Source organism: Gymnoscopelus braueri (assembly GCF_963280865.1).
Source record: "Gymnoscopelus braueri genome assembly, chromosome: 8".
NCBI classification, from domain to species: domain Eukaryota; kingdom Metazoa; phylum Chordata; class Actinopteri; order Myctophiformes; family Myctophidae; genus Gymnoscopelus; species Gymnoscopelus braueri.
Genome location: NC_137609.1, coordinates 32059877 through 32084873, shown reverse-complemented (window position 1 = coordinate 32084873; position 24997 = coordinate 32059877). Strand labels below are relative to the sequence as shown.

The window sequence follows — 24997 nt, the reverse complement described above, 5'->3', positions numbered from 1 at the left end:
GAAGAAAATGGGAAAATGTGTTTGTCTGCTGTTAGTAGGCTTTCAGAGCTAGCTTCAGTTGAGTGACAGGTTGAGTGACAGGCTGAGCCTCTGATGAAACAAGGACTCACCTGAGGTTTACACTAAGATCATCAGTCACGCTACCTGCCATTATGACTGGGGGGTCCTCTAATCTGTGTGTGTGTGTGTGTGTGTGTGTGTGTGTGTGTGTGTGTGTGTGTGTGTGTGTGTGTGTGTGTGTGTGTGTGTGTGTGTGTGTGTGCGTGTGCGTGCCTCTCATTCTGAGCCCTAATGTTTTGTTTAAAGTGCTGATTAAAGTAGTCAAATTAACAGACAAAGACATTGTTCTTCTCAAGTCATCCTGTTGTTGCATATACAGTGTATCATATCATTGTCAGACTAGGATTTATCATAGCTTTGAAGGTGGGAGCTCCTGCGGCGGCCATGTTGACTTTCACAGGCTTTCAAGTCAAAGCAAACAAGAGTGTCAGTTTACCCAGGATTCCACAGTCCCTGAGTGATTGGATAACACTGCTGATGGTGGTCGTGTAAGGGAGGGGGGGGGGGTCTGTCTATTGAGTATTGGTGTGGTAGAGGCCTTTAAGCAACCTCATCCAAGGTAGTTCCGTAAAAGAGGATCGGAAGCTCAGGATAGTTATATTGCCTATATGGCTAAACATTAAGACTTTTTTTTTAAGACAGCCATTAAAAGAGGTACTAACAGGTAACAGCCCAGTTTAGTTTTTTTTACACGTGAAAACTTGAATATAAACATTGTGAAGGGTGGCACTAGAGAAAAGGTCATGGAGTCTCTCAAAGGGTTAGGGTTCTTCCAGGTAGCATAAATGTGTTTAGCAAAATGGTTTTGAGATATCTTGTGTGCAAGTGGAAGATTTGGCCTAAGGGTGGCGCTAGAGAAAAGGGGTCATCGCTAGGGGTCATCCTCCGGGAAACGTGAAGGTGCACAGCGAATTTCATGGCAAGCCAGCCAATAGTTTTTCAGATATGTTGTTTGGGACCAAAGTGGTTGACAGATGGATGGACAGACGGATGGACTGATAGCTACGAGCAGGGCTTCAATTTCAACAGAGACGATGGTATGATGGGGGAACTCTGTGTTTTTTTCCTCTGTCAGTTAAAGAAATAAACATAATGCCAGTGAACTCTTAAATCCCCTCCATTCCTCCTCGAGGTCCTGACCTATGAGAAGTTTGTTTGGATAAAAATAACAGGAAAAAAAGGAAAAGCTTGTGCAGACTGACTGCGCCTTATGTTGTTTATCTCTAGAGGAATAACCTCCCGATAGCTGAGGGCAATTTACTCACCATCCCACCACAACAACTGTCGCAAGAACAGTGATAAATGACTGCAAACTCCCATTTTAGCCCTGCGAGAGAACCAGCCATTGTCCTCTGTCAATACAGTCTTCTGAGTAAAAGGATTACATTCAAATAGCATATCATAATGTAAATATGCTGCCAGTGTGTCCATTTATACAGTACATGTTGATGTTAGAGCCTTGCCTTGTACTATTTGTAATCATTTTTAGATTGTATTTCATCCATTCTGTTGAATTTAAAATTGAAAAAAAATATATGACCCAAAATAAATTCGCGACCCCACCGTCAGTCTCCCGCGACCCTAACTTTGGGAACCCCTGGCCTAATGCACAAATCAAGAACAACTTGAAATAGCAACTTCAAAGAATGTAATTTTACCCGAAGTTGTTATTTGGAACAAAGTTGTTATTTGGAACAAGATTCCAAATTCTGTGGAACCTTTTTCGCTGATTTTTTTTACAACATGCAAGACATATGAAAACATTTAAATAACCATCCCTATAATACCGGTTGGGATGGCACTCATTTGTCACGATAAAAGAACACAAATTGCTGTTAAAGGTTCCCACCGGCACTCTTTGACATGTGAACAGACACCATAATCCAAAGGTAAGCCGCAACTAATGAGCATTTTGGGACACGGCCAGCTTGTGTTCATCTTTAAATGTGGCGTTAATCACTCAAAAGTAAAGAAAAAATGTTTTTTTTTTTTTTTTTTTTTATGACCCAAAATAAATTCGCGACCCCACCGTCAGTCTCCCGCGACCCTAACTTTGGGAACCCCTGGCCTAATGCACAAATCAAGAACAACTTGAAATAGCAACTTCAAAGAATGTAATTTTACCCGAAGTTGTTATTTGGAACAAAGTTGTTATTTGGAACAAGATTCCAAATTCTGTGGAACCTTTTTCGCTGATTTTTTTTTTTTGGTTGGTGGTATGGCATATATGGGACTGTTTAACTGGTTATCTGGTAGATATTTGTCATACATCTTGTATATAGCTTTGTGGCCTATACTTGTCCTTTCCATCAAATGAATATGTTTATATTTGTTTGACAGTTTCAATAGTAGTGAAGAGACGACAGAGGGATTTTGGACCGAAGTTCTACTGTATTTCCAGCGGTTTACAGACATGCTGCTTGCCATGCCTGAATAACAAAGTAATAAGCCCCAAGAGGCCGTGGTTTACACTTTTAGTACAGTTAAGCGGCATTGTTAGGTACAACATGGTGCAGAGTTCCTACAACTAGTCAGGGGATATTAGCAGAAAAATGTCCAATGTTGGAATAAATTAAATCCTTAAATCCTTACCAAAAAAAATCTTCACCAATGTGTTTGTAAAGGTGTCTAGTAACACATCTCACAAAGACTGAAATGCAGTTTCCCTAGGGGACAGCTCCTGAAAGTTGGGGTACCCACCATAACCTTATGCGGGGAAAAAAATATAAATTTAATTCTGTTTTAAGTAGCATGTGAGGGGTCAAACTAGGGTGTTTTTATGATTCTGAATCCATTGCAAGCATTTGTTTTGCACCAAAACCACTCCTCGGGCTAAAAACAGCCCAATCTCAATGGGCTTTTTACACAAAAAGTATACCTGGAAAAGGATGGCTATGGCCGTTTTTAGCCCAAGGAGTGGTTTTGGTGCAAAACAAATGCTTACAATGAATGATTCAGAATCATAAAAACACCCTAGTTTGACCCCTCACATGCTACTTAAAACAGAATTAAAATTTGATTTTTTTCCCCGCATAAGGTTATGGTGGGTACCCCAACTTTCAGGAGCTGTCACAAATTCCCCTAGGGAAACTGCATTTCAGTCTTTGTGAGATGTGTTACTAGACACCTTTACAAACACATTGGTGAAGATTTTTTTTGGTAAGGAATTTATTCCAAGATTTTTTTAATATCCCCTGACTAAACCTTGTTATAAAAGCAGTAATAATGATACATGGAGGCACATCTGTGCTTCGACTGCAGCTTAGCAAATCACAATCAAGGCATTTTAGTCACTCATGCGAGTCCGAAACAGACACGTCCAATTCTATGCGAGTGAAGGGGTGGAGCTTCCAGTTAAGGCGTGTTCGCAAGTCACGTGTCGCTGCGTCGAGTTCAACTTGGCATGCGTTGGCTACTTCTCTTCAGCCACGTATGAGTGACTGTATCCATATAATAGGTGTCACCGCTCACCGCACAGAAATATGGAGTATTAAAAAACAGTGTGTGTGTGTGGGGATGGCTGATTTCTGTTTTGTGCATCTATTAACTCGCAACAGATGTGTAGTCACACCTACTGTAGCTCAGATTAATTTGAATCAGGCCAGGTGTGACTGCTTAAATTAGCCATCATCACCCAAACTACATTGTGCTTGGCCAGAGACACAATCTCAACGTGCTGTAGCATGGCGATTTGATATTTTACAAGATGAAACAGGAACACTTTCATTCTTCTTTTCCAAGATATTCGTGACTACATTCTGTAAGACTTATTATTTAAACTGGCACCATGCAGAGCCTGACACATGAAAGAGTTTTGTCATTAGGTCGGGTCATTAGGTAACAGAGCAATTATTCCCATAAACAAACACACCCAGTTGATTTCTCTGACTCTTAAACTCCCCACGAAGCTCCAGAGCAGTGTTGGTGAGAGATGGAAAGTGCTTTGAGGCAGGTGCCAGATGCTAGGTAATGGCTGTGCGGTTAACGGTTAGCAGTAGGTGGCATACCGGGTTGATGCTCTCTCCTGGCACATGGAATGGAAGGCATATAATTCAGGATTATGCTCCACTGATCTTGCCTGGTGAACAGTAACCTTTGGAATGGCTACACATGCCCATTTGGTGCTATTCCAGACAGCCATAATGTCATGCTAAATGCTCACAGTTTCTCACAACACATTCATGTGAAGACACAATTATTAAGAAAATAATTATAATAATAATACACACACACACACACACACACACACACACACACACACACACACACACACACACACACACACACACACTAGCTCACACGCACGCACACACAATGTTTTTTTGTTTAATGCATAGTGATCCTCTATTGGACATCTTTGTCAAATGCTAATTAATTCAAGAGCTGTATGCACTGAAACAACGTTAAAGTTGCAGTCTTTTCTTGGGAGTTGCTCATTTGGGATTTTCCACCATGATGATTTGCTTTTTGGACAAGTAACCCTGTCTCATTAAATCATTTAGCTCCGTGCTGCAGCTCAACCCCCTTTCCAGTTTCTCTAGATTCAGACTCATAGGACAGCTGTAGTCAGTGGATGGTTTATTTTCAGTGGGGCTGTCTGCAGGTCAGTTTTTATAGTCCTTTTACAGTTTTACCCAAAAATCTGCTACTGTTACTGACCTGCATTTCATTTCATAATTTGTGCTAACAAAGCGGACTCCATTGCCCCTCAAATCACCCCATTTCTCTGTCACAGTGCGGTTCACAGGCAGGGTGTGATTGTAGCATATCTATGGGATGGCCTGGGTCTGTGTGCCTGTATTAATGTGGAATGTTTGCCTTGCCAGCTGCTTCCTGGATAACTGATGAGCTCCTCTGGGAACTGTGCTGGCCTACGCAATGGGTAACATGTGAATGGAGCAGGGGCAGGGGAAATAAACAGGAGATTCAGTATCTAGATAGATAGATAGATAGATAGATAGATAGATAGATAGATAGATAGATAGATAGATAGATACGAGTAAGGTGTGGAGGGTTAACGTGAAAGGGAAATGAGAAAGATACTAAAAGGGGTCGATGTCCGATCACGCTGTCAGTGATCGATACGTACGATCGAAACTGATCTTGGTGTCTTCCTGAGAGGTGAATATGAATCTTCATCTATCTACCTTGATATTCTCCTCTCATGGAGAATAATCAATAATCTTCTTCATATCACAGCATAAAACAGACGTGAGTCGTGACAGCAACTGCCCTCACTGATACACAATGCATGCAAGCACGTGCACACACACACACACACACACACACACACACACACACACACACACACACACACACACACACACACACACACACACACACACACACACACACACTAATGCAGACATGTATGTATATAAAGTTTGTACAAACAGTATAGTTCGTAAAGGCTTACCACATGCCCATGTTGACCTAAGCGGACCTTTCCTGTACACACACATGCACACATATGCAGACTCCCCCACATGAACACATACACAAACCCGAATGCTGCGTGCACACACACACACACACACACACACACACACACACACACACACACACACACACACACAGACTCTATTTCCAGATACCCACTGCTTGAAATTCCACAGACTTCATCTGCATAAACACATACACCCGCGCACACACACACGTACCAAACAGACACACCTTTTCCCGGGAATTACTGCATATGTACTGAGGTGTTGAGGTCACAGGGTGTCAGGGTCTGGCATTCTTGAATATAACTCATTCAGTGTGTTCCTTCCTGATTAGGAACACCCAGCAGCCAACTGCCTTAACTGACACCGTTGTTTTACGGTGAAACTTCTTACCATTCTTAATCTTATGTTTATTCTTCTGTGCTTGTTTGCCAATTTTAGGTGTTTCCCCAACAGACCGAATGAGAAACCTGAGGTCCCCAATCCGGTCCCCAATCCCCAAGCTGGGCAGCCCCATCCCTGTCTCCATGTCGCCCATGTCCGGCCTGCAGAAACTGCCTCAATGCACGCGCTGTGGCAATGGCATTGTGTAAGTATACTCAAGAGTTGTTTCTTTAAAAGTGCGGAACCAGCCAAGACCTCAGGGAGAACATCTGCATCGTATAGGGGACTCCTGTCTTCTCTGTCGTACAGCTTCTTGTCATTTAAAAACCGCCCAAAGGAAGCCACTTAGACAATGTGTGAACAGTTTAGCAAACAATGAACCGCACAGTACATTTTTGAATTTAGCCATTTGCAACTTTTGAGAGTGTACAACCAAATGGACCCATAACGGTTCATTTGGTTACATTTTACACTCTCAGAGTTAAATTAATTTAAGCATTTGGCAACTGCTTGAAAGTTGCTCTTCTTTCTCAAATCTTGAATACATTCAAGGCTAAAGGCAGTTGTTGTTTTATTGTTTGTTGGAGCCTAATCCAACATGGATGTTCTATGCCCCAAAGTAGAGGGCTGTAATGAATCGCAAACTCACACCGGCTTAGTGTTCCTGCCTTTTTATTGTCCAAATAGAATTCACCCAGAATCCTAAAGGATACAAAGTGAGTATCACCCTCAAGCGGAGTTCGACAAAGCCACAATCTACTAAAAAGATGAAAGGGTAATACCGTTTTGAAAATAACATTGCCTTTCATTTATATTGGTGGTTGGGCAAATTATCTTTATTGCCAAACTGTTATTTTAGGACCAAATTGCTGGCCATAAAGCATGTTATCAAAGCTCCCTGGGGTAATGTGAGGAACTTCCCTGGATCAGAAACAATGGGGGTACGTTGTACAGGAAAACATGCACTAACAGGTCTTCTTTCAACAGCACTGGGGGAAAACGATCTCCATGCGTAATTGTTTAATCATTAAACCGAATCCCTACGCTACTCCCTTTCCCACACACACACATGCACATGCACAGGGGACACGTGCACACGGATACACGATCACACATGACGTTCACACACAGATGTGCTCCTGTTCAATTACATTTACACACATGCACAAACACTCGTGTGCACTCACACACACAAAACAGGTACTGGTAATCCCCCTGCTATAAAAGCACTTGCAGGTAAACAGTGATGTCACGCATGCAGCTAGCGCTACATACTAACAAGAGAGCGTTGTGGGAGGGAGCTCACCAGGCACAATGAGCCTGTTCTGTTCCACAGGAGTTTACACATGCAGGTACAGGGCACCAGTCTTATGTTTTATACCTCACATAGCGAGGCTGAAGGGTGAATATCTTTAAAAACTTTATGGAGAAGTAGGCTTGTAACCAGCGGTCCTGAATGTCTGGATCAACAAGGAACGTCTGGATTTTGGAGGAAGTTGAGTAAATGAGGAACCCCTCCTTCAACCCCCTACTGTTCTCATGCCCTTGGCCAAGGCTGGGCCTCCAAATGCACCAGCAGATGGGGGCAGCCTGCTCAGCTTAATGTTAGGTTAAGGGTTTGGTGTTGGGTTACAGTTAGGGTAAGGGTTTGGTGTTGGGTTACGGTTAGGGTAAGGGTTTGGTGTTGGGTTACGGTTAGGGTAAGGGTTTGGTGTTGGGTTACGGTTAGGGTAAGGGTTTGGTTTTGGGTTAAGGTTAGGTTCCACATGGTCATCGTTCGCATTTCTCCATGTCAGCATACTTACAGTACAGTATACAGTAGTAGTGCCACAATTTAGCCATCAGCAGACACCAAATGTTCCTGAGGGTAATTAAGGACTACAGACTGTGACTTCTTTGCATACCTGGCTTTAGATGAAGCTATGACCAAGAGACTGTGATAGGAATCATTCAAATTGTTATTTGGTTACAGCCGCTATAAAGGTAGACTCAATAAATGACAAGTGTTGAATAAGCATTACATTAACCAAAGCAGTCCTGGTGTATTGATGCATACAGTAGCTGTCTCTTCTCAGCAAGAATTGCAGCTCTATCAAGAGCAGGCTGTTCCAACATTGTGTATATTTGCATTTTGCCTCAAATGACACCATTGCAACAAATGTAGCGCAGTTGACACCACTGAGCATGTTTTTCTGTCTATCCTCAGACATTTTCATGTCAAGAGCCCCCAAATGTATATGTATTTAGCTGCGAACCCCCATTAGAAAAGATTTTGTGCCAGGGACACCCATAAGAGAAATTTTGTGTTGTTAAAAGTTTGAGGATCATCCCAATGTTTTTATTAGCTGATCTACAAGCTCACAACGCATTGCATTGCTACGTCTTGTGAACTTTTAGATCGGCCATTTTTATTAACTCATTTAGCTGGGGACCCCCTGAAACAACCTCAAGCACTCCACTTTGAAAAAGCACTGCTATATTTCTCCCTCTTTTAGCTGACTCTCCCCGTTACCTCTGTTCCTCCATGCAGGGGCACCATTGTGAAAGCGAGGGACAAGCTTTACCACCCTGAGTGCTTCATGTGTGACGACTGTGGCATCAACCTCAAGCAGAAAGGCTACTTCTTCATCGAGGAGCACCTGTACTGTGAGACCCACGCCAAGGCTCGCGTCCAACCGCCCGAGGGCTATGACATTGTTGCCGTCTATCCCAACTCCAAGGTGGAGATCGTCTGAGATAAGACACAGAGCCGGCTGGTCAAATGCTCAAATATGGGGGGATGCCATGACATCACTAGGCCACATCTATCAAAAGCAGGAATGGTGATCTTGAATTAGACTTGTCTCTCAGATTATAATCAGGTTGAGAAATGAACCACTGGCCAAAAGGTGGTTGTTTTTGCTGTAGCTGTGTGACTCGGCCAACAGATTTGTCAAGTGGCCGACGACTGGAGATCAGCTAAATCCAGTTGGACAGTAGCAGCCAGCTTAAATGTCATGGTCATGTTAAGCTGACTTTGAATAACCCTGAGTCAGCATTCCTATATTCGCTTGATAAATTAAGCCCATTGAACTTAACTCCAGATACTGAAATGTGCTTTCGGTATATTGAGCACATTTTGAAATAACAGTTTAAGATTCTGACCATCCGCCATTTTAACTAGCAACTACCAAATCCCCTCATCTCTCTCTCTATGTGTTTACATGCATAGACTATTGTACATTAGGTCATAACATCTGATCATAAATATTTTGTGGAAATTCTGAATGTTTGTATGCAACAGGAATTTCAGAGGACATGCAAGTATCTGCAACAAACAGTATAAGGTTTACCATTGCAGCCAAATTTCCACCATATCACAGCTATATTCGGATTTGAAATAATCTGCAGACTACATATGAAGATGATTTTACACATTATACATGGTATTTACATCCACCAGCTCTGAAGCAAAACACTCTAGAACAGTATGTCTTAATATAACTCCATATAATGCTTACTGAAGGGCCACAGTAGCAGCCATTGTAAAAGAGCCCCATTCATGCCTTTATCCTGCATTTACATGTACAATATGCTGCATTAGTGCTGTTGACAGATATTTGTGGAATATTATATAGTAACACCAAGTGATAACACATTTCTCTCAACCAACTGGTTAACCATCTTTTTTTTTAAATTATCGGTGGCCTGAAAGATCCAATTGTGGATGGCGCAAAGGCATTGTATGCATGCAGCAAAAAGTATGAATTCTGCAATGGCTTCATTTGCTTAGGGCAGGAGGATGAAATGTACAGTAGAATACTGTATGACCGAATGGTAACTTGCCCTGCTGTTCTGGTGTGATAAATGACAGGTTTTCTTCCTCTATTCTAATTCCTCCAGACTAACTTTACATGTGGATAATATTGGCCAGGTTTTAATGCAGCAGTGGAGTCAGCTTTTGTTTTATAGAATCATATAAGATATATGGAAATATATCTCTTGTACAGTAAGGACATTTGGTGGCTACGGTGTATTTTGTTAGATTGTGAAATGTGTTGCATTCACACATGTAATACTTTTTTTTTGTGGATTTGGGTTTCATTTACATTTATTCACTTTACTACAGGATTTCGTTTGACTTATAATGCTAAACCGGGGATAGAGTTCTGTGTCCATATAACTCATGTATCAATATCATTTCTCATTCAAGTTAGAAAGTAAGCAATAACATTGTCAAACAGGCCTATCATTGTATGATTTGAATGGGTGCTTGGAATGGTGGTATTTTTTAGGTTCATACTGACTCTATCCCAAATGCCTTCAGTCCCATTCAGTATGAATGACTTGCTTTGTGAGACCTGAAAAATTGGAGATCACTGAGACACCCACAATACTCTGTGTAATAACTGTGTAATCACTGCATGTTTGAAAATAACCTGTAAGCTTGCTCCTCAAAGGGACCACAGCAAAAAAAACATGGGAAATTAATTTTGAATGACTAGACAGCATAAAAGAGCAATCCGCATATTTTCACTAAAGGCGAAGCGTCTCCAGTCTCCACTATGGTTTTATAAATATGCAGATGACATAATGACATTTGCAACATGTATTATTCTCTGATGCGATTTATGAGAGGTACTACATTACGGGTTCAAAGGTTGGACGAAGCGTGACAGTTTCTCAGTTTCAAACTTCCTCTTGGGTCATGCACCTGACCGAGAGAGGAATTTAAACCTCCGCCCCTCCTAACAGCGGAGAGTTCCAGTTTAAAGAAAGGCGAGCCAGAGTTCAGTGAATCTGTTAAAAGGCATTCCAGGTTGACACCAATATGCTCTCCGCCACCCGTGGCAGCTTTTAAAGATGGCCAGTGCAGATCTGGGACGTGAGACAGGGCCATGGAAAACCGTTGGAAACTCATAAAAAGAAAAGCTCGCGAAAAGGGCCTATAGCATGTGGGAATAATATTAATTTTGTTTAGAGGGCATTTTTCGACGATTATAGAGACATAATTATTACTGTTCTGCCCGTGAGGAAAGGAAAGACTTTGGAACTGTGTTTCGTTTTATTCCCTTTCTAATTGTGAGTGACAACGTCTGGTCACAGCCAAGTCCACCAACCAGATGTATCACACATTCAACATTTCCTACAACAGAGCAGTGCAGAGGTGTCAAGTATGGTTGGGGCTGGGTGTGAGTAGGGGGTCGTGTGGGTTGTATACTTCCTGTCTAGAAATGAGAAAGGTTGCAGTGTCCATGTAGCAGTAAAGAAAGTAAAATTGTCATACTGAAGTGCGGGGCTGTCTATCTTGGTTTGTTGTGAATGGTGAAGTAAGTGACATGGGTGAGGGAAAGAGTGGTCTTATTCCTAATGTTAGACATTCTTTTAAATCTATGTTTCTGCTTTTTTAATTTCAATTATAAGTAAGAATCCAAACTGAATTTTGCAGTGCTTGATATCCATTTGTTATTAGATATCTGCAGTGGTCCAAATGTATAGCTGCTGGTATGCCAACTACAGTAGTTCTCTTTGTAAATTATGTGAGATTTTATGATTATATCATTGGGTCTTCTTGTCTCTTAAGTATTGTACATATTTGTTTTGTTTGCTTTAACACATACAGTAACATGTCACTCACATGCCTTCACCTGTCCTGTGTTCTTTAAGCAATTTCTGTGTGCTTTATTTTTTCATATGAATCCTCTTCCTTGAGGTTAACTTATTTTTATTTTTATTTTACCAACACGTTTTTTTTGTTCTGGTTCTTCATGATTGCTATTTTTTAAGATTTAAATAAAGTGAGAAATGCATTAAGATGAAACTTGAGCCTGCATCTTTCCTGTGCTATTACTTAAAAATTATAGAGCTGCAATTTGTCTCCACAGACAGACTGCGAAAATAGCCGGGGATTCAATTTATCTGCGTTTGTCCCTGCTTTGACATGGCAGATCCCTCCCACGGCGCGGGTGTCAGCCCACCTGCCCCAAGGTTGCGTCTCTGGCAACTTAAATCTCTATAGACATCCACTTCACAGAGGCCCTAAATCTGAGTGTAGAGTTGTCCCGTCACAAAAGCAGACTTGTTTTCATATAGCGTTGTTGCCTCTCTTAACACCGCTTTAATGAGCCCTCAGAACGAAGAAGTATGTTGTGCTTGGATGTGCAGTGACCTTGAAACTGTTATACGTGAACATTTAAGGGTATGAGGTAATACACAAAAAAAAAAATACCCAAACATTAAAATAAGCTAAAAAGAAACAACTGTGCTACTAATGTCTACTCAGACCTTGTGGAGATCGTTTTTCACGGCACCATGAATGCGTGGACGTTAATCACCTTTTTGTTTTGCCTCTGACAGAGTTACTGAGAACTGGGTCAGTCCGCTGGTGTAACACTGGACTCATACAGTTAGCATCAGGACAGAGTGCCATGCCTGTGTATCATACAGTTGTGAAGCTTGGCACAGAACCAAGGGTTTTCTTGTAATCGGGAACAGAAGGCGAGAGGCCACCTCATACCCCATTAAATGTCTTTGCGCTTTTAATAATGGCTAATTCACCAACCACACAGTGACTGCATCCACATTATAGTGCCAGTGGAAGGAGGAACAAGGGTGCGAGAAGCCCAGTCAGAGAGAGAGAGAGAGAGAGAGAGAGAGAGAGAAAGTGAGTGAGTGAGTGAGTGAGAGTGAGAAAAGGAGAGAGAGTGATGAGAGGGAGGTCTACAAAGTGCTGGTTAATGGAGCAGTGATGTGGTTAACGTAGTGGCAAACAGTTACTTCATTGAAAGTCTTTGAGGAATCAACTTTACACGCATTTGTTTAATGTTTCCCATATGCATGACATTTGTGTTAGTTAGGCTGCCAGTCTCCAGTCAGTCAGCAAACAGTAGCGTGACAAGCTATGTAGGCAAGTACATACAATACTGCACTTACACTGCATACAGTATGGCCAAATGTCTGTTTGTCATCTCAGTCATTCACCACATGAACCCTAGCGTCCCTGTTCTGGGCATGTCATAATAGGGGAACATTAGGTTTTCAGTGATTAAAGGGATAGTTCATTACTTTTTTTCTATCGATTAGTCACCCAATGGAGACTTGGAGACTTGATATTTTTAGTTTTTTGTTGCATTCCTAAACCAATAATTTGATGACCAGCGGTCCAGTAGGCAGCGGTTCCGGTAGGAGACACAAAGGAGACTCTTTGTGTCTCCTACTACCGGAAACCACTGCCGGTCATCAAATGAATGGCTTAGGAATGTGCCAAAACAAAAAATATCCATGAATTCACGTCTCCATTGGGGTGACTAATCGATAGGGAAAAAAAGTTATTTTGGGGGTGAAATATCCCTTTAAGAAACATAATCTAAATTAAGTAGATTAGTCTCCCCAATTCACGTTGAAACTATTCATATGAATATCAAGGTTGAGGTGTTTATTTACAATCTGAACAGTGGGTTGATTGAGAATATTAATACATTGATGTAATACAAATTCCTGGCGGCTACTTACTGTGTGCACAGCACATGAGGTCAACTCGAAGATCTGCATTATAATAAATGAATAGAGAAGACTAGAGATGAAGATCGAGAGGGCCTCTTAGCTGCATGGAAAGAATTATTGTACTGTAGCTCCAGAGGTTCAGCTTGTGTCATATCAACTATAAACATTTATTCCAATCTAAAGATAAACACTTAATGTTGCCCAGTAACAGAGCCTGTTTGGCTCTATGGTCAATAATATCACCAACTTAAACTCTAGTGGATTGTTCATCAGATCTGTAAACACAAAGAAGTCTCGTACTGGGAGTGGGACACATTTTTATTTGTAAGAAATCCTTTCAGTAGTTTAATGCAATTCTAGTTTATTGCATCAGCGTTATATTGCGAAAGCCACACAGCCAACTTTACTTTAATCTCCTGTGATCACCTAAATGTTCCTGAATATATTGTCCATTGCAGCAGTACCCATCAAAGTGGGTAAAAGAAACTAACATTTTCAGATTCTATGTAGGCCTACCTTGGCCCGAAAGCAATGTAGAATCTAGTCAAAAAACTTCAGGAACTGTAGATGTAGGCTACTGTAGGGTGGATGATGGCTGATTTACATGGCTGAAATTTGCATAAAATCTGAAGGCTTAATATTGAAAAAAAAAAGCTTTACATAAGTCGGCCTCCTGGTGGCGCTATGAAAGGCGGAGGCCCATGTGAAAAATGTGGGGCAGAGGTTCTGCTCTGGCATCCAGGGAGTGTGTGTGCGCACAGTTTTGCTGCGATCAAGCCAACGGTGCCAGAGATTAGCTGTACACAGACAGAATGACACACACACTGACACACGGACACACGGACGGACAGGGGGCAAAACATACTCTCGCCAGGCCGGAGACAATTATAGTTGATATAGCGTTACCATCATTTTAACCACTTTATATATCTCTCAGGTCATCCCTGTAAATAACCTTTTCATCCACGGCACCCCTGAATAACATTTTTGTTACTTTATAGCACCTTACATTTATGTCAAATTACGCTACGCAAATATGTAAATCTTTCCCCCTAAGATACAGCGTGTCACAGTGAAAACTTGAGAGAATAATTCCTTTTGGAGTTAGGACAGATTGACGTTATACTTGACGTTTAACCACTTGAATCCCAACATCCCTATTCTGGGGGGAATATTAGCCAAACATAACCGATCTACAAGCTCACAACGTGTCGCAAGGTCCGTTTTACTAATTAAATCTAGAGGGTCTAAGTGGTTAAACTGAAGTGATATTGATGAATTCCAAATATTAGTATCCTGCAGTGGCACCCCTGGACTTGTGTCACGGCACCCTAGGGTGCCACCGTCTGCCACGGGGCACCCACTTTGAGAAACCCTGCCCTGGAAGGTAGTTAGTTATTGCTCCACACTCCCTAGGAGCAGGGAGGGAGGGGCAGGCTTTTTAAGTCCCCCCCCCCCTCCCCTCACACACACACACACACACACACACACACACACAGTCTCTGCAATGTTTTGGAAGTAAAAGATCAAAATAAACAACTCATAATATAACGTTACTCCAGATGAAGAATGTTGAGTAGAGTTGTCAGTGTTTACCAGAGTGGTGAAAGCTGCTAAAACACAAACAGAAGTGTATTTTCTCCATCTGACCAAACTGAGGTGAGTTTCTGCAGGTGACTTAGCTTAGCTAATTAGCTGCTTAGCATTAAAGGAATTGATGGAATTGCGTGTAATTATTAATTAATTTATTTTATTTTACTTGGTAAAGCAACAACTATAGTCAGGATGCAGCATTGTTGTGTTGTGTGATGTGAGCCGTGTTTTGATTGTGGTGCTAAGACAGGCTACAGTATGCAGGCCTAGTCAGTGGTGTAAACTAAAGTAATAAGTACATGTACTCAAATACTATACAATTTTGAGGAGCTTTTACTTTACTGGAGTATTTTAATATTCAATACTTTTACTTCTCCACTACATTCCAGAGACAAATGTTTTACTTCTACTCCACTACAATTATTTGAAAACTTTAATTACTAGTTACTTTGTAGATTTGGATTATTATTACAAAACATACCACTTCAGCCCTATAGCCTAGGCCCTATAGCCTATAGTTTGGCTATTTGAAAATAGCTGATCTACAAGCTCACAACGCGTCACATCATAACACGTTGTGCATAATGAGTACTTTTACTTTTGGTACTTTAAGTATATTTTGATGCCAATACTTTTGTACTTTTACTCAAGTAAACTTTGAATACCATACTTGTACTTGTAATAGAGTATTTCTAAACTGTTGTATCAGTACTTTTAATCAAGTAAGTAATTTTTGTACTTTTTACACCACTGGGCCTAGTAAATCACTTTACACATTCACCAGGCTTAACATAATTTATAAAAATTATTTCGGAAATAAAAAGCTTATGGGTTTGACACCACAACATGGGCGCCACTGCTATGCCCTTTAAGTGTATACAGGGTATTTTGCACATTATAAAGTTACAATTTAATGACTTTAATACTAAATTGGCCAATGGGCAAATATTATGTAAGAAAGACGCAAACATTGTTGTCTCCGCCAGGCCGAAAGGCATGTCGAGAGAGTTTGTTTTACCCCCTGTCCGTCCGTCCGTGTGTCTGTGTGTCCGTGTGTCCGTGTGTCCATCTGTCTGCGAGCGGCTAATCTCCGAAACCGTTGGCCCGGTCGCTGCGAAACTGTGCACACACACTCCCTGGATGCCAATTCAGAACCTCTGCCCCAAATCTTTTACAAGGCCCTGTTTTAGCGCCATCAGGAGGCCGATTTGTGCAAAATCTATTTTTTGTTATTACTCCTACAGATTTTATCCAAACATCACGCAAATCCGTACACAGTATCTCTATAGTCATGTGATCAACACGGATCTGTCTGATTTTCCATATTCCATCCTGATTGGCTAAGGTTGGCTTCCAAGGTTTGCAGGATTGGTCCATTTTGAACTAAATGCCTCAAATCATGAACGCAGCTTGCGATTTCCGTGAAATTTCACATGCACATTCCCACTAGGCCGAGGAAGAAATGTCACTTGGACATTTTCAAATCAGCCTCATGGTGGCGCTATAAAAGGCCAAATTGCGTTTTTAACTGTAACTGCACCGATCTGCGTGAAACTTTGCACGCATACTCCCTAGAGGCCAAGGAAAAACATCTGCCCTGCATTTTTCACATTAGCCTTTTATTGCGCCACCAGGAGGCCGACTTATGTAAAATACATATTTTGAGATTAAGCCTTCAGATTTTATCAAAATTTCCCGCAAATCCTTATTGGCAAATTCTGAACATTGCTGGCCCACAATAACCTACCTGACCTGGCGGAGACCTGTGCTCCGAGGAGCACTTTTTCTAGTTTTAGCTGTTCCAGAGAGTGGTTGAATTTTGTGGTATTTGATTTTATTGTTTTTCTGAAAATATGAAAAGTGAATATTGTTTATTTTGGGTAATATACTGTATTGTATGTGCATGGAGTATGGTGATATAGTGCCTTCTGCTGTTCTCTGCATTGTGGCCTGCTGTAGCAGATATCACAGTGACACCAATCATGGCAGCATTGGGTTCACCTGTGTGAGCTTAGGTGCTGGTAATCAGAACAGAGTTTCAGAGCTGTGAGGAGCTCTCTCTATGTCAAGAAGAAAACAAATATATAAAATGATAAAAAGTACTAACACTCCTGAATATAACTGGGCAGAAGGCGCACACGGTATGTCACTGTTTATTTTGTTGGTCTGTTCAGTCATTGTTATTGTTGTTTGTGTGTGTTTATGCAACAAAAAATTGACATTTAATTGATATTGTGGACATTTCATGGACATTTAAAAGGAAGACAGCATGACTGTCAACAAGGACATTCATAATTCATGTTTATAATTCATTGTAGTTAAAAAAAATTATTTGTTTTCTGCCTCAGAAAAAGACAGTTTAGGAGCAGTTATAATTGTGATATTGGCCGATCTACAAGCTCATGTACATATAGGCTGTGTATGTTATGACAGGATTCAGTATACGTATACTAGGCTGTGTATGTTGTGACAGGATACAGTATGCGTATACTAGGCTGTATGTTGTGACAGGATACATTATACATATACTAGGCTGTATGTTGTGACAGGATACAGTATACGTATACTAGGCTGTATGTTGTGACAGGATACAGTATATGTATACTAGGCTGTATGTTGTGACAGGATACAGTATACGTATACTAGGCTGTATGTTGTGACAGGATACAGTGAGTATACGTATACTAGGCTGTGTATGTTGTGACAGTATACGTATACTAGGCTGTATGTTGTGACAGGATACAGTATACATATACTAGGCTGTATGTTGTTACAGGATACAGTATACGTTTACTAGGCTGTATGTTGTCGTGACAGGATACAGTATACGTTTACTAGGCTGTATGTTGTGACAGGATACAGTATACGTTTACTAGGCTGTATGTTGTGACATGATACAGTATACCGTACATATATGTGGCTCTCGGTTACTTGAATGAATCTTTCTTTCTTTCAGATACTCAAGGCTGGCAGAGGTGTTGCAGGGGGGACACCCCCCTCTTCATTATAAGCCTGGACTATGCATTAAGACATCAGTGGAGGAGGGGAGCAAGAACTGGGCTTCACTACTACAACTAGAAGGTCTAGATGGCTCCCTGATGTAGTCTTTTTAAAATTGTTATAAACACACACACACACACACACACACACACACACACACACACACACACACACACACACACACACACACACACACACACACACACACACACACACACACACACACACACACATACTGTACATATGACGATGCAGATGACATCTGCATCGTCAATGCCCAGAAGACTGAGGTTCTCACCTACAGTGTATCACCCTCCCAGACCATCCACCTCTAATAAAGTACTGGTGAAGCTAACCAGATGTATGGAGGATGGAGATGGCGGGAGTCGCCGCTGGAAGGCTCATCCGAGGATGCCCCGCCCTAGAGAACGAGATCTGGAGATCTCTCTCTATCCATGGGTTTGTCTGCATGGGGGATTCCTCCGAAGACTTGGTCCGCACGGTCGAACGGCCGAAGACCTCGTCCTTCTCGGGGTTTCCCCTGAAGACGGCTGATGAAGACGGCTCAAAGTAGGAACCTCTTTAGGACTGTCACGATTATGACATTTTACTTGACGATTAATTGTCGCTCAAATATTTGCGATTAACGATTTAAATGTGTATCTGTTGTGCTCTGTCGTACACTGAACTTTGTAAAAAAAATTATAAAAAATTGTCTGGCTTTTTACGCTTCGTAAACAAAAGGTGCACAGGGCAGATATGACAAATAACTTGCATAATTCAATAACTTTATACTTAAAAAAAAACATGAATAGTGGAAATAGCAGTCTGCTATTTCCATTTTTTTTTTTATGTTTGAAAACATATTAACATTTTTCAACATGGAAATGATTATGACGATTATCTGAAAAAAGTATTGCGATTATCTCAAATACTTGCGATTAGGCGATCATGTAATAATTGTGACATACCTAATTTTTCCTTTTCCTTTGTTGGATGCTGCTGCTGCAGTTTGTGTTGTATGCTGTTCATGTCATGTGCTGATGTGGTTCAAGATGTAGCTCTGTTGGAGCCCGGTGTTAGCCTGACACTCAGCCTGAATTTTCATTTCGTTTCACTCCATTATTCAGTCTGAAAGCCCTCTCAATGCAGCGGAGTTCTGAGATGGGGGCGTGGCCAAAGTGGGACTCCACTATGAACCAACGCGATTGGTTCTTACTGGATTGTCCCGATCCCGATTCGTCGTACAGATTTTCAACCGAGAAACACCCGCCTTCGAAAGCGTCACCAGACCCTGAATGCTAGGCAAAGGATTCAGGGGGTGGAGCCAGGCTAGCCCGGTGTGGCAGTGAAACATGTTCAGTGACTGCTTGTTTGTGGCTCTGGAATTGAAGGCTGATGTGAATCTAGACTATGTCGGCTGTGTTGTGGCTGTTATTGGAAGTGTGTGTGTGTGTGTGTGTGTGTGTGTGTGTGTGTGTGTGTGTGTGTGTGTGTGTGTGTGTGTGTGTGTGTGTGTGTGTGTGTGTGTGTGTGTGTGTGTGTGTGTGTGTGTGTGTGTGTGTGTGTGTGTGTGTGTGTGTGTGTGACAGCAACCCGATCTCCAGAGATTACCGTAACATTGCACGGAACGAGTGCACTTCATTCCGTGGATAGCCGCCTCGGAACTCCCGAATTGCGTGCATATGGTACGGCGCTGCCTTGTGACAAAACCATTTCGGAGGCGCGCAGTCACAGGCGAATTGTCCCCCCGTGAAGGACCACCGAGGGAGCTAAGGCGACCGAGTTGCCGTCCTGAACGGTGGGACATTCGCCTGTGCCTACTCAGCGCCGTTTGAGTTATGTACCGATAGGCACAGAATCGTAAATTTTATTGTGCGGACTGCTCTGCTTCCGGGTTTTTCCGTGTTGCGACTGGTTACGCCCACCGTGGGACTCGCCGTACATATGCACGCAATTTGGGAGTTCCGAGGCGACTATCCACGGAATGAAGTGCACTGTTCCGTGCAATGTTACGGTATTCTCTGGAGATCAGGCTGGTGACAGAGAGAATTTGCATTAAATACTTTTTAGACATAGGCCTCTGTAAATCCGGGCGTGGACCTGGTCATTTGAAAGGTCACTTTTTGGTAGGTACCAAAAGGTCAAGGGGACTGTGTAAATCCGAAAAAGTGCTCCTCAGAGCACAGGTCTCCGGCAGGTCAGGTAGGTTATTGTGGGCCAGCAATGTTGGGAATTCGCCAATCAGGCTGGAATGTGAAAAATCGGACGGATCGGACGGATCCGTCTTGATGACTTGACTAAAGAGATAATGTGTACCGACTTGCGTGATGTTTGGACAACATTTGTAGTAGTAATATAAACAAAATTTTGTTCCTGGTGTCGCTATAATAGGGCAATGTTGAAAGGGTTCATAGAAAGGAATACCAGCACTCACTTAAGTCCTTTTAAGCTCTTATTTATTTAGGTCATAGCTCCCCAGCAGCAGCGTCAAACCGGACGTTTCGGCCCAGAGGCCTTCTTCAGCGTATAATGCATTATACGCTGAAGAAGGCCTCTGGGCCGAAACGTCCGCCTGAACCGTGCACCCTGTACATTGGTACTTCAAAAACTCGTCTCATGAGTGCTTGCTTCCTTCCTTTTCAATGTTGAAAGGGTGGCATTTGTTCCTCAACGTAGTGCCAATGACCGCAATCGGACGCTGTGTGCATCATTTGCGGCATTTTGTTCAAAACGGGCCACTCCTGCAAACTTTAGATGTCAATCTTAGCCAATAGAATATGAAAATTCAAACAGATGGCCTCCTGGTGGCGCTATAACAGGCCCATGTGAAAAATGTGGGGCAGAGGTTCTGAATTGGCATCCAGGGAGTGTGTGTGCGCAGTTTGGCTGCGATCAAGCCAACGGTGCCGGAGATAAGCTGTTCACGGACGGACGGACGGACGGACGGACGGACGGGGTGCAAAACATACTCTCTCGCCATGCCTTTCGGCCTGGCGGAAACAATGAGCATGTACGACTTGAGTTAGAGCATCAACTAGATGAGGTCTGCTACCAAGCATTATTAAGACAACATTGCTCACTGCAGAACCTTAACCCTTCTCCATCCTCCACTTTTGTCTGTTTACAAATGTATAGACTATTGAGCTCTTGCTTTCTCTCTCTCTCTCTCTCTCTCTCTCTCTCTCTCTCTCTCTCTCTCTCTTTCTCTCTCTCCCGTACTCTATGAATATAAGTAAAGCATCTCCGCCATATGTGGCGGCTGCCAATTACAGCAGAGACAGCACAATATTTTGCCAGCCTTTTTGCCTCCTTTTTGGGCATCCCAAGTTGTTGAAACCCTCTAACAACCAGTCTGTGGGTATATCCTAGGCTGCCAAATTTAAAAACAAATAGTCTGCACCTAGAGCCTGAGATGGTATGTAGAAGTGGTTGGTATTTAATGACCGTGGTCATAAAGGCTTCCTCTAGGCTAGGGTCAAAGGTGCAGGCTATCTCTAATACAGACACTTCTCTTGACTCTTCATCAACCACAACAACATCTGGTGTAGGCCTATTAGCTGTCAAAGATGTAAAGATGTCTGGGTTAACACACACACACACACACACACACACACACACACACACACACAAGCGCGTGCACACACACGTACGCGCATGCACACACACACACACACACCACACTCAAACTTTTTACTTAAGTAAAAGTATCAATGCATGCAGAAATACTCTGTAACAGTAAAAGTAAAAGTCCGGTAATCAAAATTTACTTGAGTAAAAGTACAAAAGTATTGGTATCAAAATGTACTCAAAGTACCAGTCGTAAAAGTAATTATTCTGCACAAGTCATTGTGCAGAATGTCCCATTTCACAAGTTCAAAATGTATTAAAATCTTTTGAAAATAGCAGATCTACAAGCTCACAATGCGTCGCATCGTGACACACTATTTTTAAATGGCCGAAATGTATATAGGGCTGAAGTGGTTAATGTATGTTTTTTAATAATCAAAATCTATAAATAAAGGATTGAAAATTGGTACTTAAATATAGTACTTGAGAAAATGTACTTAGTTACTTTACAGCACTGGAAATAAGATTCTACCATTGAGCCTGTACAGTATTGTAGCATGTATTTATTCATTCATTCATTCATTTATTCATTTGTTCATTCATTCGTTCATTTAGGCCTATGTATTTCTTTTCAAAAGTAGCAAATGGCCAGTCTATGCAACATGTCGATGTGAGCTTGTAGATAGCCTATGCTACTTTCACAATCTTTGAAAAAAATACTTTGAAAGTATAAAATATGGGGCCTAAGTGGTTAAAGGAGAATTCCGGACAAATTAAGTGTTATCTTTCATGTCTCGTTACTCACCTAGCGACGTGAAAAGTGGCGTTCTTTTTATCCATATATTCCCCTGTCGTCATTTTTTAAACCCCCTCCGTTGTCATAATGGGAGCGTGTGGGTAAAGGAAATTCGTCTATTATAACCGACGCAAAGTTGTTTTTTTCTCTACTAGTATTCATAGTAGAGTCTCATGATAGTCAAACATGCGTTGAAACTATCTGCGAGGCTGCCGTCAATGGCGAACGATTTAACACTGGTTGCTTGTTTCCAGATTCTGGCAACACGAGTTGCCAGGTTCTGGAAAGAAACAAGCATCCAGTGTTAAATCGTTCGGCAGTAGCGCTAGCCTCTCAGGCTAGCTACTCTCATGTTTGACTATCATGAGACTCTACTATGAATACTAGTAGAGAAAAAAACAACTTTGCGTCGGTTATAATAGACGAATTTCCCTTACCCACGTGCTCCCATTATGACAACGGAGGGGGTTTAAAAAATGACGACAGGGGAATATATGGAAAAAAAGAACGCCACTTTTCACGTCGCTAGGTGAGTAACGAGACATGAAAGATAACACTTAATTTGTCCGGAATTCTCCTTTAAAGCAGTTTAGTTTGCTCCACTTCAAGAATTATCCACTTCAAAAGCCTCAAGATGGGGAAGAAATAAAGTGTGCACCGTGCAGTCTGGAAAACATTGACTGTGTGGTTAGCAGGCATGTAGGCCTAGGCCTACTCATCCTGGACTCTCCTCCATAATGAATGAGACTGATGGGGAAGGAATGCTGCTCCGGCACTTCATCTGGATGTCAGGCAGTCTTTTCTGCTGATGGCAGCTGACTGTCAGCTGGGATCTGACGCTCTCATCCAAGTTCAAAACCCAAAGTCAATTCTCATATTTCATGCTTCTTTCAGTCTGTCACACCTGCACCTCTCTCATGCTCACAACAGAGAGTACACACAGCTTTTTATTCTTTTTTCCCCCCATTTAATTTTTTTGTTCAAACCTGCACATACTGTACTTTGCACTTTGCACATATGGTACCTTGCACTATGTAGATACTGAATAGTTGCTAAATTATTCCCCACATCATTCTGTACACTCTTCAATAACTCTATAATCACAACAGACCACACACAGACCACACTACAGCATGTATACTATTATTCTCCCATAATAGTCTATGCTGCTCAAGGACCGTCAAGGTTTTTCTTTTGTACTTAATTACTTTTTGTTGTTTACTTTTTCTGAACTTGTACTATACCCTGTTATTATAGCTTGTTTGTTAATTATGGCAGGGCTCAGTAGCAAGGGACAGACAACAGCAGAATTTGGGGCGAAAGATCTCTTTTATTTTCTGTGATTACAGAAACTGCTTGTCATGCCTCAGATATAATCCCATAGGAGTAAACACACAGACAGAAATCAAATGGCACTGGGAAGACAGAAGTAACATGCTGTCCGGAGAGAAGCTCTTCCCTGACTGTGTGTGGCTATTTATCCTGTGTGCATCAAATGGCTCAATGACCAACAGATGTGTAGTCAATTAGTTAGGCCAGGTGTGACTGCTTAAACCAGCCATCACCCACACCACATATATTGATAGCACAGTCTACAGAGCGTGTCACACCAACATTTCACTGTACATAGTTGTATGCGTGAGACTGAGTGACAAATAAGATAAAATCGCTTTATCACAGTCTCTCTCCCTTTCCTGTCTCTCCCCTTTCACTCGTGTTCTTTGTCTTTCTGTGCCTACTCTCACTTGCAGCAATTTTATACTCACAGCAAACACATTGGTAGTCAGCATGATTGTATTGCCTTGCCCCTTAGATGTTTGATGAAATGGAGTTATTTGATCTCCCTCTCTCTGTCTTCTTCCTATATTTTATCCTCTCATCTTCCCTTCACTCTCTCTGTCTGGGTTGCATTGTTCTCTCATGGGTCCATACGGTACCAACCTGTTGTGTTTAAAAGTCGTGATTTGTGGAGTCATGTTGGATGCGAGCCGGAAAGAAACGGCATACACAGACCAAAACTGCATTCTAGCCGTTCCTTGTTAAGCCATCAATTGAAAACATATAACATAACTTACCACATAAAAAACATAAAAGGGCCATAACTGACTCACCAAATGATATTTCATCTAAGGGCCTCACAGGGTATAATACAACATTTCTGTTCCAGAATTGTCGGGTCAATAATGACAGGGCCAACAGATACATATTTTTCTTTTTGGCAACATAATGACCTTAACAGCTAAGAGAAAAGGACGGACAGTTTTGCAACGAAATTCCACTCTAATGACTCTGTCATAACAACATGGCTGCTCTTTGTCTGATGTCCACGTTCACTGTGTGTACTGTGCAACACAGGACAGTACAAATGATACCTTACTTATTTTTTTCATTTTTCATTTAATTTTATTTCAGTTTTGTGCATATGTTTTGTGCACATGTGTACATGTATGTGCTTATGCTTTGATTTTGATTTTGTACGGCACTTTGGTCAGTCTCAGTTGTTTTAAATATAAGTACTTTATGAATAAAGTTTGATTAGATAACTGTGATCAGTGTTTGCAACATCATGTGTTTGGGTCTGTGTTAATGCATGCAAGTGTACGTGCATGGCTGTGAAGAATGTACTGTATGCTGTGTGTGTGTGTGTGTGTGTGTGTGTGTGTGTGTG

At 41.7% G+C, this 24997-nt stretch overlaps 1 protein-coding gene across 1 annotated transcript in view; it reads left to right on the top strand.

The window, feature by feature from the left end:
* pdlim4 (PDZ and LIM domain 4) overlaps positions 1 to 11688 on the top strand; it is a 59342-nt gene extending 47654 nt beyond the window's left edge. The window contains exons 6-7 of the mRNA XM_080435450.1: positions 5946 to 6093; positions 8419 to 11688. Coding sequence (XP_080291576.1) covers positions 5946 to 6093; positions 8419 to 8623 — 353 coding nt within the window. The 3' untranslated portion in view covers positions 8624 to 11688. The remainder of the gene's footprint in view (positions 1 to 5945; positions 6094 to 8418) is intronic.
* The last annotated feature ends 13309 nt before the right edge of the window (positions 11689 to 24997 follow it).